Below are 17953 nucleotides of genomic sequence, written 5' to 3'. Positions count from 1 at the left end.
GGTGGGGGAAGAAAGCAGGAGAAATAGATGTACTGAAGAAACAGACTCTCTAAGGTACAGGAGAAGCCACTTTCCCACCAGACCTCAGAGAAAAGTGCTGTGTGTGCCTGAGTGATGTTTACTCACTGGTATCAAAGAAAGGCTTATTTGATCAATGGTGATGGGAAAACTTAATAGCCATTTTGGAAAAATAATCCACTCTCCAAAGGCTATAGTAAAATGAACTCCAGACGAATTAAAGAGTTGCTTACATTTTGAATGATCAAAATCAGCAACAGAGTACGATCCATACACACTGGGCAAATTCACAGCACTGATGTAATAAGAAAACACAGAAGTGATAGGTTATAATAAAAAGAATGAAAGACACTTCAATATAATGAAGTGAACAAAAATCAATTTTAAAAATCAACCTCATAACATACATTTACAGAGAAGAATATGAGCAGCAATCTGAGTGAGTATTCCACAAAAATAAATACAAATAGTAAATATACAGACACCCGAGGTCACTAACAGTTATACTTAGAAAAAGCACTGGGTTGTTTAAAATCTACTCAAATGGCAAAAATGCTTTACTCAATCAACTTTCCTTCAATCAGTCAATCAATTAATAAAATACTCAGATACTGATGTGATTTCAGTGAATATGTTATACTTTTCAATTTTTTTCCTTTGTTGAGACAAAACTCAGTTACCACACAAGGAACCATTTGAAAGTGAACAATTCAGTGGCAGTCTTTGCAACCACCATCTCTATCCAGCTCCAAAACACGTTCATTGCCTCAGAAGAACACCCCGTAAATAACCCATCCCCACTGCCCCCTCCTCACGACCCCTGGTGACAAGTGATCTGCTTATCACTTGGAATTGGCCGTTCTAGACACTTCATATGAATGGAATCATACAGTATCTGAACTTTTGTATCTGATTTCTTCACTTAGCATAATGTGTTCCAGGTTCACCCATGTTGTAGCCTACATCAATATCATTCCTTTTTATGGCTAAATAATAGTCCATTGTACATATGGACCACATTGTGTTTATCCATTCATCTTCTGATGGATACTTGGGTTGTTTCCACCTTTTGGCTACTGTCAATAATGCTGCTATGAAAATTCACCTATTTGAATACTTGGTTTTGGTTTTTTGAGTATACACCCAGAGCGCAATTGCTGTATCACATGGTAGGGCTGTTTACTCTCTGAAGAACCTCTTTTGAGCATGCTAAATACTAGCACAGTGTCAGACTCTGCCCCAGGCATTACTCATCTGTCTGCCTGCACCTCCCACCTGCGAGGTCTGCCTGTGATGTCTGTAGGACCCTGTGGGCTAAGCGCCTAAACAGAATGAATGCACATAGAAAGCATTAAATAAACAGTTATCACACCAAATAATACGTGACAGGACTCTGGGATTATAAACAGCCTCAATTATTTAAAACTGATTATCTTCGTGGTTGTAGTGTCTATGGAAAAATATCTTCAAAATTTGGAGTTCCCATCATGGCTCAGTGGAAACGAATCTGACTAGGAACCATGATGTGGTGGGTTCGATCCCTGGCCTCACTCATTGGGTTCAGGATCTGGTGTTGCCATGAGTTGTGGCGTAGGCCGGTGGCTGTAGCTCTGATTAGACCCCTAGCCTGGGAACCTCCATATGTCGTGGGTGTGGCCCTAAAAAGCAAATAATAATAATAATATAAGGCAAGGTATCATAACTTTCGCCCTTGGAAGTTAAACAGGACATTCTTTCAAATTTCTCAATTAAGGAAATAAATACAGAATAATATTTTCAAGGAGCACATATTAAAATAAACATGAGATTGCAGTGAAAATCCGCTCCAGAGTCTGCAAAACTAAAAGGAAGGAACTCTATGTGCCTTCTCCTGAGTACCACGGTTTATACATCTGGGTGCTTTGGTTTTTATTTTCACCCACTAGCCGTGGAGAAGAGCTAGGGACCACATGAAAACCTGGAAACCGGCCATCAAAACTTCCTCCACAGCCATGCTCCCTAACAATGGGCTGGGGTCCTCGAGAACCCATTTAAAAACCCATTTAAAAACTAGAGATTAAAAAGTAAATAGCAATGCAAGGTAAGGAAAGAAAAGCATTTGAAACGATAATTATCAATATGTAATACTTAAAACACTTGTCCATAAATGTATTACCAGATAGTATATAATATATTTAAAATACATATCCTCTCTATGTCCACATTCTGCAACAGACATCCTAGGAAATGTTTAAATGTCTCCAAAAATCAGTGTGAGAGATAAATTATATTAGCAACTTCTTTGCCAATCTTCTGTATCTCTGAAATATATATTTAATACATTAAATCAAGAGGAATTTCCTAAATCTAAATTTCTATTTATATGAGAAATTTTCTGTATGCGTGAATCCATGTACCTAAGTCCTAAAACGCACACTGGTTCTATAAATCTAAAGAATAACTAAACCTGCATCACACAATTAATACTTTCTGGAATGCCATGACTGTTCTTGGCCCAATTCTGCTGCTTCCATTATGCCCTTGAACTGCCCTCCATGATGCCAGGAGTTTGAACACAGACAGTTATAGCCTGATGTCCTTCTCTAATTCTGAGGTGAAGTTTAAGTCCACACCACACAGACTTGCCTTAGAGCTTTTATGGTAAATAATTGACACTAGAAATGCTGCATCATGAAACTGAGGTTAGGGAAATTGTTATTTAAGCAAACACGATCGATACCAAATCTCTTTAAATTTCCTGCCCTGCTTTATATCTTAAAACAGCCTTGGTGGGCATGGGCGGGGGGGATGGAGGCTTCTCCTCCCCAACCCAATTGTTAATTGGGCCAAGCACCCCACCCACCTGGCCAAGCACCCCATCCACCAGCTCCATCCGCTCCTCCCCTCCTCGTTACTTCCAAGGCCAGCTTTGTCTTTTATCTTTTCACGCCTAATATCCCAACTCCAAGTGGAAATCCAGGCTTCCTGTTGCAAAGGAAATCATCTGATACATAATTGTTAAAGAGAAATAAAAACCTTCAAATGGACGTGTCCTCCTCCAATTTGCTACAAACTGGCAAGAGGGAAACTATCAGGTAAGAGGTACAGAGAGCACCAGGGTGGGAGCGGCGCTCAGCAGAGATGGCCCTGCCCTGGAGCTGCTCTCCTGGATCTAGAGGGTGACCTGGAGAAAAGCGACACGCCACCTGCCATGTCCGCGTTGCTCGTTCTTACAGGTGAAGATACTCTCAAAGTCCGCCATCATTCCCCAAGTGAAACAACATTCTCCAAGTATGTTAAAGTTAGCTACTAACTTTAACTAGTATCTTATCTTTAGTATACTAGTTTAGAGTTAGTTCATCAGATTAATGACCCTCTCACCCAGCACATCCTCCAAAATGTGTGTATCCTAATCTTACTAGACCGCAAAGGCCAATCGCCAAAGCCCGATCTCTCCTAAAGGTTTTCCCCAGTAACCTCAGGCAGCTGCATGATGCCCATGGGGCCCAGAAGATCTGGATGTGAATTCCTGCTCTGCTGCTACTTGAGTGACCAAGGCCAGAGCTTTTGACCTCTGGTCCTCACCTGCCCATCAGGAGTCATTCAGGTGAGATCCTGTGAGTAAAGCACTAGTTTACAAAAACAAATGTTAGTTCTTTGTCTTCCTTACATGCTCATCCTTTGTTGCCTTCTTTAAACTTCTACAACATGGAAAGGGTGATAAAAAGTGAAGAACACAGTGATTACACAATCCTCTGTGCTGGGGGCAGGACAAGCTTCAGGGGGACGAGGGGATGAGAGGAGGACGGCTGGATGGATCCCCAGGTCCAGGTCAGGCCCGGAGCCACAGCCCCGGAGCAGGGGTGAGAGTTCCTGGTGGGAGAAAAAAAGGACTGGAGGAGGTGGTGGTCATTCTGACCCTGCCACTGACACCCTCTTCCCGCCAGGGCCATCCCATCATCACCGGATCTCAATCACACAGCTTGAGTAAACCCCAAAGAACAGAATCAGTACGAAACTGTGATAAAGATGGTCACAGAGGAGTTCCCATGGTGGCTCGGTGGTGAATGAATCTGACTAGCATCCATGAGTGGGTTAAGGTTCTGACATCGGAGCCAAGTTGTGGTGTAGGTTGCAGACGCGGCTCTGATCTGGCATTGCCTGGCTCTGGTGTAGGCCGGCAGCTACAGCTCCGATTCAACCCCTAACCTGGGAACCTCCATATGGCACAGGTGCGGTAAAAAAAAAGAAAAAGAAAGAAAAAAAGAAAAAAAATAGGGAAAAAAAAAGACGATCACAGAGAATTTTTACCATCAAAGTTTCATGCATTTCTTAATTTCCAAGTTTTCCCCATGCGACTGCATATGATTTGTGGTTCTCAGCTATTTCTGCCCCTTTGTAGCTATGTATGATCTCAGGCAGGAAATAGGACTCCTCTAATGATAATAATAACACTAACAACAACAGTAATAACAGCTTATACGGCTTGAGTATTTGCTGTGGGCCAGGCAGGTGCTGTGTTACCTCAACCCTGCCAGCAGCCCTGTGAGATGCTGACCAGCGTTACCTTCGTCTTAATAGTCAAGGAAACTCGGGCACAGCAATGAGTCACTTGCCCACCATCACCTGGGATCCTAAATCCACTCCTATTTTGGAGAGAACGAGAAGTCTCATGAAAAATCTCTCCACCATAAAATGAGATGCTGTACTGGAAAAATGCTGATGAAGGACACATCACTGTACGACTCTCATTCCAAGTGACATCAAGATGCCAACATCAACCGAAAAAAACGCACAGCCTAAAAGTTGAGAGTGATGTTTTACTTGGTGGACAAAACTGAAGGCTTAGCCCGGGATACAGCGTCTCAGAAAACTCCGAGGGGCTGCTCTGAAGAGTCAAGGGGTGGGGGAAATGGGGGTTTTTGCAACAAAGACCAGGTAGTGGGAACATCAAAAGATTACTGTTAATTAAAGAAAACCTGACATCGCAAGTGAATGGATTCAGAGATTTCCTATATTTGGGAAGATACAAGAGTCTGGGCTCATGGAAATCACTCCCTTGATGTGCCCCTCAGCTCTCTGGAACCAGCAGCCTGGGCTTCTCATGCTGGGTCTCCTCAGGGCATGCTCTCAGGGGGAGGTGGGTTGGCTGCAGTGGCTGATGGCAGGTGTCCTGCCTCCGTCCTGAGTTTCCCAGGGCTCCCCACCAGGGCAACTCTAAGGCGATGGCTTGATGGCTGCAACATCCTTTGTTTACTGATACAGCAGCAACAATTTTATTTCTTTTATTTTTTTATTCTTTTCTCTTTTCTCCTTTTAAAAATTTTTATTTATTTATTTATTTATTTTTGCTTCTTAGGGCCGCATCCACGGCATATGGAAGTTCCCAGGCTAGGGGTTGAATTGGAGCTGCAGCTGCCAGCCTACACCACAGCCACAGCCATACCAGATTCTTAACTCACTGAGTGAGGCCGAGGATGGAACCTGCATCCTCATGGACTAGTGGAGTTCGGAGCCCACTGAGCCACAGCAGAAACTCTGGCAACAACAATTTTCATTCACACCAACTAGCCCTGGCCTAGGAGACTTGCATCCCAATGGGGTTTCTCTTCTGCATGGTACACCCCTCCACACACACCCCGCTGGTCCTCCTGCCTGTTTCCAGCTCTGGGCAGTAAAAACTAACTGCTCACTGTTCCAGGAAGACTGACTCATCAATACCAAGTGACCAGAGTTCCCTTTCAGCTATGCTTTCCAGGCAGGTCTATGAGCATAAGTCAGGCCTGGACCTGGCGGGGAGGGCCCTGGGCACCACACTGGATGTCAGGCTCCCTCACGGCAAGCACGCGCCTCTGTGTGCAGCGGATGGAAAAGCAATCGGCCTCTGTTCCCGCAGGAAATAACACTTAAGGCTAATTTCTCTTAGTATGTATGTGATCGGAAGGTGGATATGCAATCCAGATGCTCTTAAACTACTTTCGTTAAGAGAAAATTAGCCCGTGGTCCTCATCCTGGCACGGGGGCCAGGAAAAAATGCACTGCTTGGTCCAGGTTTTTTTTAAATTGTCATGTCTTGGGGCAGTTCCTGCTGTCAGGAAGCTAGCAGGGGACAGGACCACAAGAGCGATCCAGACTCCAAGATGCCACCTCCCAGAGCCCCCAGGGCAGCTGCCACAGGGAAGCAGGTGGCAGAAAGGGACCAAAATGTGACTCCTAGAGCGAGGTTTCCTTCTGAGCATGTTGTTGCTCGTTTCCTGAGTATTAGGTCGTCTCTGTAGTCCTGTGTCCCGTGAAAACTAAACATGAGGAACTGCCTTAGATCATGGACTTATTTTTAGGAGGATGGATTCACTGATAACTCTGTAAACCTACAGGTCCATCGCCAACAAGCACGATTAAAGATGAGCCGATCAGGGGGTACGTTTCCTGCTATGTACACCTAGAGACGAGTCGGCTTTGGCTCCAGAAAGCAGAGCATCTGTGAAAGGGGCTCACTTCATGCACCCACCGCATAGTCATCAGGCTGGGAGGCTGAACCACCAGGCCCACACCTGGCCCCAAGTCTTCTTGTCACCTGCTGAGATTTCAGATGCTGGGTCTGGGCACTGGGGCATCAGGATAAAGTACTACCAAGGCCTAGGATGAGCTCTTGGTCAGTGGCTTCTGGGCCCAGTCTCCTGTGCTCTTAGGAGGAAAAAAGTAGGAACTCTTGGTTCCCTCCCCCCAAGGGGGAGAAAACAGCTGATCTGAGGGGTCTGATCCTCGGGAAAAAAACAGATCTAATTATGAGACCAGCAACTAAATGAAGCAAAGGAAATTCGCAATTCATAATAAGGACTAATCTCCAAATGAGAGAAAATCATGGACGAAATGCCAGAAACTCTTCTTTAAGCCCTTTGAAACTATACTAATCCAAAGACAAAGGAAGTGCAATGGAGAAAATAATCCTAAACAAATGATAAACAAGGGGTTCCACGAAGAGGAGAAAAGAGAGCAGAAAAGACCCAGCTCAGCCTGGGGGGCAGCTCCAGGCCATTCACTCGCCTTCTCATACAGTCTCTTATCAATGTCCTCAATGCCACCAGCACCCCCCCCCCCACCTCTTCCATCCTCAGTTTCATCCCACCTCTTCCATCCTTACCTTCATCCTCACCTCCTCCATCCTCACCCTCATCTTCCTCCATCCTCACCCTCATCCTATTTCCTCTATCTTCACCCTCAACCCCACCTCAATCCCATCTGCGGACTGGACACTGCGTTTATGCAGAAGAAAGTCAACCACTTGGAGAACAGAGACCATAAGAAGGCACAACCCTACAGAGGCGAGGCCTGGCCATCAAATGGCCTCTGTGTAGGAATAACACGAGTCCCATCTCCAGCTGGATCCAGCCTGGACCTTCTCAGGCCGCACCTGCACAACCTGACCCATCCTAAAGACTTAATTAGAAAACGGTGTGTGTATGCAGCACCCTACCTAAAGGAGACTGGAACCAGTTTGTAACAAGAAAAAAGGAATCATTCGCTGGAAAAGGAATATGATGACCCCTGGTGTCCTACAGACAGCAGGGGCCCTACATAGTAGCTATTATCAGCACAGATGTCCCCTTCATAGTTTTCAGCTCAAAAGTTTCTTTCAGTCACGACACGAGCATGCTTCAGCAGGGCCTGGAACCCAGACTGGCCCCGAAATTCCACCAACACGTCTGCCACCTAGTCAGACAAACTACGTCTATGGGCTCTGTAATGACATAATTGAAAACGGGTTTACCTTTAATGAAATAGTATAGTTTTGATGGAATGAAAATATTTTAGTAAGCGGCACAACACATGTTTGAGGAAAATTTACAGAGGTGCCCCCTGCCCCGTGCATTTCCGCACTTACCTGTGAGAGCCCCGTTCTGGAAATGAAGTGGGGGAGGGGGGTGGGTCTCCATTCTGCACAATGGCATCTTTAACAGACCTGCCAGCCAGGCAAACCCGGAATGGGCTGGTTTGCAACAACCTTTACTACCGCCAGTTCCCATTCACAGGGCTCTGGGGGAAAAGAACTTTCAATGGCTCAGTATTTATAAATGCTACTGTTGTCCTCCGAGCATGTGTCCTGGATCCCTAAGGGAGCCTGGGAGCTTTGGCCATAACGAGGGGGAGGGTATATGAGATGTAAATGGGGAGAGGAGTCGTTAGGAAAACAAAATTAAACTCATATAAATGAGCACTTGGTGGTTTTGTGTCTGAAGGCCAGTTGAATAGGATTGGGAACCTGGACCTGTCTGGGTTCCTTCATTTTAATGTGACAAAGTCTGGTACATAGAGAAAGCATTCAGAAGGAACGGCCTGGCTGGGCCAAGTCACTTTGTGTCTTTTGATTTGAAGTTTTGCTACTTTACATCTAACAGATGCCAAAAAAGGCTAAACTTCAAAGGTCGGATATCAAAATAGTGGAGTGTGTGTTTACAACTCGGATGGTGTAATCGAAACGCCAAACACTGAAGGAACAATAACTCCAGTGAGGTGAAGTCAGCTCAAAATGAAAAGTCAGTGTTTCCACTACCACGTGGACCATGTTTGCAGGAGTTTATATAACTTGATCATTAAAAAATGCTCCAGGCTGAAAACCTGGTCTGTGTCAATCTTGGATTAAACTAGTTTGCAAAGCTCTGAAGTTTGTTTGCTCTTCGCTTTTATCCCTTTTCAAGAATGCATTACTTTTAAACACTGCACATGAAGCTGAACCCAAAAAGTCTGCAAACCTGCGCCAAGGCTGCTGTGGGCATCACTCGGTTTTTAGAATAAATTGATGCCTTCTCTACACACTTTTGAGGTACTTACAGCAGGAGGTACAGTGCTCAAATTCCTTTTGTAACTCATTCTCAAGCATCTGCCTTCTCTGAAGGTAACTTCATCAAAAATATCAGAACTTCAGAACACCGGAGCTTTCACTTTTGTAAAAATAAACCTCAAATTAGAATTTAACTCAGGAGAACTAAAGTCTGCTTTTATGACTTCCATCATACACAGCTCGTCGTGGAGCAGAATAGAGCTTTCATGTGCGAGTGTCAAAAAAGGAAGGACGGACAATATGCTATGTTTGCAGATACATGGCCGTGAAGGTAGCATGAGAGGGCAGCTGCACAGGAAGAAAAGTATCTCTGGGAACATCTGGTGTCTGGAAGCCCACTTGTTTGGCACTGAGGTTAGGAAAGGCAGCGGCTCAGCCTCAACAAGACTGGGCTGAAAGGAATGCCCAGAAAGAGGCTTGTTAGGGGGCCAGATCTGACCAGCTTCTATGCTTCACCGCGGAGAACAAGACTTCTTCATGATACTAACGCTGGGTCCATCCCAAGGATCTAAGTGATCTGGATCCTTGCCAGGGAAGGAGGAGATAACATGAGAATATATGTGTGTGCATATGTGTATGGTGTGTGTGCATGTGTGTACACATGAGTGCGTGTGTGTGTGTGGTGTGGCGTGTGTGTGGTGTGTGCATGTGTACATATGTGTGTGGTGTGTGCATATGTCTATAGTGTGGTGTGTGTAGTGTGTGTATGTGTGCATATGTGTGGTATGTGTGTGTGCACATCTATAGGTGTGGTGTGGTGTGTGTGTGCATATGTGTGTGTGTGTATACGTTTTGGTTGTATGTCTTTCTGTCTCTGTACATATCTTATAGGAGAGACCCCATAAACAGTAAATACCTTTATAAATGTAGAAAAACGGAATCTAATGCTTCATATGGCATTTTTATTTTGACCTTTGCAGAATTGTTGAAAATATTATTTTGAATAAAAATAGAAATACCTAGACTCTGGGACAGAAGAAATGATGAACTCACTTCTTAATCTCGATACCCTCCAGGGCAGCACTTTCTAAAATATCACTTGGCACCTAAAAGCATTTGTACAACAGGCAAGCCATATATTCATAAGCTCAAATTCTAAAAATCTGATAATGTACCCTGTGATAAATACTATCAGTGAGAGAGAACTCACTATTCATGAAATAACTTTCATGCAGACACTTATGATTAAAAATGCATTTTTAATGGCCCTGGGAATGCCTGGTTAGGATCTTTGAGTGAGAAACAGTACAAAATATCATTGCTAAGATTTCTACCAAGTCCATAAAGACTTGAATCTGGCCGACTGTAATAAATGCTTTATCATTATAATAATATAACTAAAGTACCATTACATAAGCATTGCATTTTATCAGGTTTTTAATAATGATGTGACTTTTACCAAACATTAAGACCACATCTTAACAATGGAATATTATTCAGCCATGAAAAGGAATGACGTACCAATGCAGGCTACAATGTGGGTAGACTCTAAACACATTATGCTGAGGGGAAGAAGCCAGTCCCAAAGGTCACATATTGCACAATTATGTTAAGATGAAATGTCCAAAGTAGACAAACACATTAGAGGCAGAAAGTAAGTTAGTGGTCGCCTAGGGAGGAGTGGAGCAGGAATGAGGAGCAGCTGCTCATACACACAGGGTTTCTGTTTGGGGTGGTTAAGGGGTTATGGAGTTAGATAGTGGGGCTGGTTGCACAAGCTAAAAACCACTGAGTTGTATTCCTTAAATGGGCGAACTTTTGGTATATGAGCCACATATCAGTTAAAAATAATAATAACCACATCTTAAATTACAGACCTTAAATCAAAAGTCATTTTGATGGGCACTATTATCCAAGGAACTCCGCACTTAATAACATGGCTGAAATGAACACTAACTTCAGCTCTCTAAAGGTTAGTTCTCTAGAAGTTACGTAGTCAGGGATTGAATAATTTATGACTATGGATTTTATTAAAGAATCTCCCACTACATTTAGGTTAATACCCTTTGAACCATGAAGAAGTTTGATCTTCTTTTTATTTTGCAGGGAAGGGTCAGTTTATTTCATTTTACTTGTGCTTGTGCTCATGAAAGATCAGGAAATTTCAAACCCACAAATGGTTTCCTCAGCAAAAAACTGACAATTTAAAGCTATTATTTTAGTCTATTTCAACTATATCAGTGTTTCCTTAGGTTTAACTTAAAACATGTGGATTGTACTCCATCTACTTGAAAGGCTTGTTTTTTCAAACGGCAATCACATATCCTGCAAAAATGGATGCAGAATTTACCCAGCGGTAGGTTAATTTTTGGAAAAATGATACCACCCAGATAAAGCATATATGTGCTGACTTTTTCAGACCTCAAAATTTAATGTATATAAGATACTTCGTTTCCCTATGAAGAGCGACAAAGGACTCCCAGTTTGAAACGGAAAGTGTATGTGCCATTAACATTTTTCCCAAAAAGAGATACTAAATCTTACATTATGCTTCAGAATAGGATTGAAGTCATTGTCGGATGATGATATTCAACTTCTATTTACCATGTTAGATGTCGCATCTGTCCCATCTCACTAACTAAACTGGAAGTCCCAGGGTCTGTAAGTCAATATTGCTTTTTTTTTTAGATTATACACAAACATAATGTCTGACACACAGACTGGAGTCTAATATCTAAGATACACTGACCATGCATTAATTAAGTTGTTCACATTAGCCCACTGTCTATGGCAACATTTCTTTGTATGTATTTATACTGTATTAATTGACAAATGACCAACATTTGCCATGAATTTTGTAACCTAAGCATTGCCTTGATCTCTATGAGCATCGTGACACACAGCCGCCCCATGCACGTGCGTAATGTGAAAAAAAGCCGCCTTCCTACTCACAGTTGTAACTAGCTGCAGTGTGGTGCTGTGCCTCCAGGCTGGCCAGCGTGATGTGGAATATGATGTGCAGCAACAGGAAGGAAAAACTGATGAAGCACAGAGACTTCAGCAGCCGTCCTGTGTGTCCTGGGGAGAGAAGGACAGAGATGTGAGCGAACGTAAGCAGACCACAAGTATCCTGACCTCTGTACAAGTCCACAGAGAACACACTTCTGCATAATCTATGCTGCAGACCGACTCGAAAGTACATGAAGTCTAGCAACGACTCCCTTATTATTAGTCTAAAACTAAAAGCATCTCATTCCCTGTGCAAAATTATACAATTAACATTGATTAAAAAGTCAACGTGAAAGAAAGATGCTTTCCTATGTAGCACAGGACATGTTGCCACAAAATGGAACCACTGAGAAGCCTCTGGTTCAGAAAGTTTTATAAGGGAGTTCTGCCAAATTTGAGGGAACAGATAATCCCTATCTTATAAAAGTAGTTCCAGACAGTAGAAAAAGGACAGTTGCCTAAATCATTTTACAATTTAGAGTAAGTTTAACTTCAAAATTAAGTAAGGCTAGAAAATACAAGCCAATTTTACTTATGAATTCAGACAAATTATCAGAAAAAAAAATATATGCCCCCCCCCCATATATCCATTACAACCACACTTCATTAGGTCAAGGTAAACAATCTTGAAATGGAAAGAGCAATGGAAATGGAAAGGAAATAGTATAAAAAAAAAGAAGAAGAGAAAAAGAAAAAAAAGAAAAGAAAATAAAGAGAAAGAAAAGAAATAAAAAAAAATAGAAAATACAATATCTGAAATTTAAAATTCACTGGATGGACTTAACAGTAGAATAAAGATGACAAAAAATGATCTAGTCACTTGAGAAGTTTAATAGAAATTAAACCCTTTGACTATCAGAGAGCATAAGATTGAAAAAAATTAACAGGCTTCCAGGGACCTAAAGATGAAAGGTCCATTAACGTCCATCACTTGGGTCATTTCCAACATCAGACTTACTGAAGGGGAGGAGAAAGAGTTGGTGCAGACAAAATTAAGATGTTAGCTAAAAATTCCCAAAATTTGTTGAAGACATATTTTACACATTTAATAAACTTATTAGCAAACCCAAAAAAAGATGAACTTGAAGAAACCACACCAGATTCATAATAACCAACCCGCTGGAAACCTAAGGCAAAGAAAAACTGAAACCAGCGAGGGGAAAATGTCATACTACACACAGGGGGACACCTATTTGCATTACCGTGTTTGTTTGTTTGTTTTATCACAAACCATGAAGACCAGAATAGTTGGAACACCTCTTTAAAGTTACAAAAGAAAAGAACTGTGAACCCAGAATTCCATATCCTGCGAAAATATCCTTCAGCAATGAAGGCAAGAAGATATTCTCAGGTGAAGGAAAGCCGAGAGCACCCACCACCAGGAGCCCTGCTCTAAAAGAAATGCTGTGTGGAATTAAAAAAAAAAAAAGACACGAATGAACTTATTTGCAGAACAGAAATACATTCACAGACTTTGAAAAACTTATGGTCAAAAAAGGGAACAAGTGGGGAAGGGATGGATGGGAGACTGGGATTGGCATAGGCACACTGAGGGATACGGATCAATTGGCAGACAGGGACCGGCTGCACAGCACAGGGAATGCTACCCAGTATTCTGCGATAATCTATGTGGGAAAGGAATCTGAGAGAGAATGGCTATGTATATTCGCATGACTGGGTCACTTGCCTGCACAGCAGAAATGATCACATCTTGTAAACGAATTATACTTCAATAACACTTAAAATAAATACTAAATATAAATAAATAAATAAGGATAATAAGTAAATAAATAAATAAAAGGAAATGGTAATGCATGTTCTTCAGGCTGAAGGGAAATGATACCAAAGGAAAACTTGGAACTGTAGTCATGGCAAGAGCCACAGAAATAGAGGAAAAGGAGTTCCCGTCGTGGCACAGTGGTTAACGAATCCGACTAGGAACTATGAGGTTGTGGGTTCGATCCCTGCCCTTGCTCAGTGGGTTGAGGATCCGGCGTTGCCGTTTACTGTGGTGTAGGTTGCAGACGCGACTCAGATCCTGCGTTGCTGTGGCTCTGTTGTAGGTTGGCAGCTATAGCTCCGATTCCACCCCTAGCCTGGGAACCTCCATATGCTGTGGGAGTGGCCCAAGAAATGGCAAAAAGACCAAAAAAAAAGAAAGAAATAGAGGAAAAGATACTTGTTTTCACACACACACACACACACACACACATTTCTAATTATAGCCATGCTCCAATTAATTCATGGCATGTCTAGAAATGATCCCTATTTTTCTGGTTTGGGAAATATTTTGTGTGTACACAAATAAGGGGATTATGTTGCCCATGCGTTTCTGAGTCGCCACTCTTATTCATATAAGAAATATGAATTATCCAAAGATACATCACCTAATAAATAATCACTCATAATCAGAAACATAAGAAAACAGGGCACAGGTTTCAAAGGATCAAAAGTACATAAGCTAACTTTAAGATGATTTCCCCCCAAAAAAAATCATCCCAGAAATCAGATTCATAAAATAGACAGTTTAAGGCCAGCATGACATGGTATAACCAAACTGCACATTTATATACTATTTTTCTCTGATTATTAAAGAGAAGAAATGCAATATTAACAGAATGAATAAATAACAAGGAGGAAGTATAGAGTTTTCAATACATTTTAACTTGGGTTTTAATCATTGGTTATTGTTTATTGACTGTGCCCATATTTGTAAGCTAATTCTGAAGTTTTTCCTCTTAAGAAGCATTGCATTCCCCAATCCTAGCAGTTCTTCAAGAGGAGTGCCGGGCCTTCCAGTATCTTCTTTTTGGTAAAAATGCAACAGCAAAAAGTTTCATTGTTATACGTTTCTAGATAAGCTAATGAATCAAATGCAAATTTTGTGTAAAGATAGAGTTTGTAAAATTCTATATACATATTTTGAAGTCTTCTCTAGCCTTCCCTCAAGATACTTTTATTATTTACTTACAATTTACTTAGAAAAGCCTTGTAGAAGGACCATGTAGGCAATGTATATGGCATTTAGGGAAAAAAAATACCTTGGAAAGCAAGTGTTTACAGTTAACGAATTCCCCACAGTTTTAGGTTCCAGATAGAACAAATGAAAAGTAGGTTGATACATAAAACTGAGTGTTTTCGTTTCTCTTCAAAATGAGGTTAAATACACACACCTATTAGCTGGAAATAGGATGCTGGGACTTCAAAAAAGACTGAGCAGTCAAGCTTCAGGGTTGAGTGTATGAAGTCGCTGATACTCACCATTGGACTTACAAGAATGGTTTACAAGAATTCATGAGACTAATCCAAATGGAGAATAAATATGCACCTATGTCAATTCTATCTGACATCTCACTGACACCATCATGCCAGCACTGCTCAAAATCATCTTTTGCTAAAAAGAATGACACAGAAAGAGGCTTTCCAGGGACCCTACAAAAGCAATGAAGGAATAAATGACCAGTTCATGTCTCAAGTCACTTGGGACCTTCCAAAAGATCAATTAAATCCTGAAATGTGAACAGGAAATTATTTTTTTTAAAGCAGAAATGAAGTAAAGCAGATGACACTGGAAAAAAAAAACAACTCTATGCCTTAGAAACTTAAAACATAGTCATATAATTAGTTAAATCCATCAACAGATGAATTAAACTCTAGGCCGAGTAGAGGCAAAGATAAATTTAGTGAAGTGGATGGCAGTATGGGGAGTTCATCCGGAACTCAGCACAAACTAACAAAGAAGAAAGAAAACAGTAGTTGGGAGACACAGAGAGCAGACGGAGAGAATTTTACTTAAGGATTTATGAATTCCAGAAGAGCAACATAAACATGGAAAGAAATGTTTTGGTGAATGGTTTTCTGTTTATTAATCTTTAATTTATTCATAAACAAACAACTGTTTCACAACTACTATGTGAGAGCTCTCTTGCTAGGATTTCAGCCTCTAGCACAAAATAAGAACACAGTGTACTCTTAAGATCACACATGCTATCAAGGAGCAGAGGAAATGCCAGGCACATCATAAAGATGGCAAAAATTGGAAGGAAATTGGAAGTAACTGTTTTGTTTAGTTAAAAACAAGATATGTAAAAATGCACGACCAGATGGTGGTAAATGTTTTAGGTAAGGACACAATTCTGCCCTCGTCATGCAAAAGCACACAGCACACGACCAATTTCGTAATGGCTGCGTTCCAGGAAAACCTTATCTGTGGACATCGAAACCTGAAGTCAGGTAACATTCATGTGTCATCAAATAATTCTGATTTTTTCCAGTCATTTAAATTAGCTCACAGGCCATCCAAAAACTGTGGTGGGAGAGACAGATCTGGCCCCTGGGCTGCAGTCTGGGGATCCCTGCAGAAGCTGAAGCAAAATGTTCAGCAGCAGAGAGAAACAAAAAGCACTGAGCTTTGATGTTAAGAAATTTCCTAGCAGGCATTCATTCCATGATGTCTCAGGGTCATTCCCATTTATGGAGAACACACAAAGCAGGTGTTGACTCATTCTGACCAGGTCATAAACACCGGCGCTCAACGTTTGCGTTCACATGGCTGGATTCCCTGGAGGAGACCCCACACACGCTTTCACCTTCTTTAATTTCACCATTTCCAAAAGGAAATCAGGCCAAAAAATCTGAACTCGGGTCATAAATACATGCTGAATTCTTAATATCATGAGGTAGTTGTTTTGTTGTGACGTTTTATGAGAGGGAAAAAGCACCCTACTCAGGTAGGAATGTACTAACACACACAGAATCCTGTGTGAGCACAACGAACCCTGCTCAAGTCTGAAAAGCTCAATGGTGAAAAAGAGGCCAAACTGGACAATGCAGGTTCAGGCACCCAAGGAAAAGGCTTTCTTTGCACATTCTCAGGGCCCTGCGTGGCCGGGTTTGGCAGAGACAGGCCAGTACAAACATGCAATGTGGACAGGAAGACTTTTGTTTTGTAGGATCAATTGATTAACCAGCCCCACTCAGAGGAAGGCATTTCCAAGTGAGCTCTGAGACCCAGCCCCGAGTGGCCAGTGCCTTTGCATGTGGTCAAGGGCAGGATTAAGCCAACAGGCTCAAACACAGGAGTCAGGAAGCCGCCCAGCCCTCTGCAGAGCCTCCCCGCAATGCCGATGACAATGACGATGATGGCAATGACAAGCCCTGTTGGAGCTCCTGGAGGGCAGGACTGACGGCCCTCGGGACTGAACGATACCCTGAGCTTCCAGAGCCCATGTGGTATTTACTAGATCATTGGGAAAACTCTGCATGTGAAAGTGAAACCTCCAAACTGGGGCTTTTGGCTAATTCAGTAAACAAACTACAGGACTAAGGGAAGAGGGTTAACAGTCACTGTTTTCTGTTGCTTTTACTGTTTTTTAAACCATGAGAACACCTCTGTACCCTTGACCCTAACTGCACATGGTTTCCTGCGCAGGCCGGAGAAGGGTGGGGGTGGGTGCACCCGTCCATCTTTCTGAGGGGTGCCCTGCACAGGCCCTGAGTGCCAGGGATCTCCACATGGCACAGCGGGAGGGGCTGGCAGCCGTGACTCCCCTGGACTCTGGCGTTGGGGGCCGGCCTTACTGCTTCCTGCTTCCCTCTGGGTGGAAATCCTGCAAACTTCAAAGGAAAGCAGACAGAATGAGGGAAAGACTCGGACATTTACCAGCTATGGCTCCTGATGGGAGATCCTGACCCGCTCCATCTCTGGGTCTGGGGTTTCACACATTTCTCAGTCTATTGGTGCCCCCACATCCATCCTCAAACAGATGGCACAGCAACTCTGCTGTATCAGGGAGCAGCCACTTGGGAATAAAAAGCCTTAGTTATTATTAAGATGATTCAAAATGTGAGAGTATGGTTTGCCGTCCATCCCAGCTGCCTTAGGGAGCTGAATTGGGGGGCATGGAAGGGAGAAAACGCAAAATAAACAAAAAATACACATAGAAATCGGCTAGGCTGGGCAAGCTGTCAAAAATCAGAAGGGAGGAGTTCCCGTTGTGGCTCAGCGGTAATGAATCAGACTAGTACCCATGAGGACTTGGGTTTGATCCCTGGTCTCGTTCAGTGGGTTAAGGATCCAGCACTGGCATGAGCTGTGGTGCAGGTTGCAGATGCTGCTCGCATCCTTCGTTGCTGTGGCTGCCTCTCCAAGGCTGGCTGATCCCCACG

At 42.6% G+C, this 17953-nt stretch overlaps 1 protein-coding gene across 1 annotated transcript in view; it reads right to left on the bottom strand.

Annotated features, from left to right (window-relative positions):
- Window positions 1-17953, bottom strand: part of PIEZO2 (piezo type mechanosensitive ion channel component 2) — a 302891-nt gene that overhangs the window by 186913 nt on the left and 98025 nt on the right. Inside the window, exon 3 of the mRNA XM_047793685.1 lies at window positions 11729-11854. Within this exon, the coding sequence (XP_047649641.1) occupies window positions 11729-11854 (126 nt within the window). The remainder of the gene's footprint in view (window positions 1-11728; window positions 11855-17953) is intronic.

The sequence above is a fragment of the Phacochoerus africanus genome, chromosome 8, assembly GCF_016906955.1.
Source record: "Phacochoerus africanus isolate WHEZ1 chromosome 8, ROS_Pafr_v1, whole genome shotgun sequence".
In the NCBI taxonomy this organism is placed as follows: Eukaryota; Metazoa; Chordata; class Mammalia; order Artiodactyla; family Suidae; genus Phacochoerus; species Phacochoerus africanus.
The sequence above is the reverse complement of the archived record's forward strand: the minus strand, read 5'-3'. Positions and strand labels throughout refer to the sequence as shown.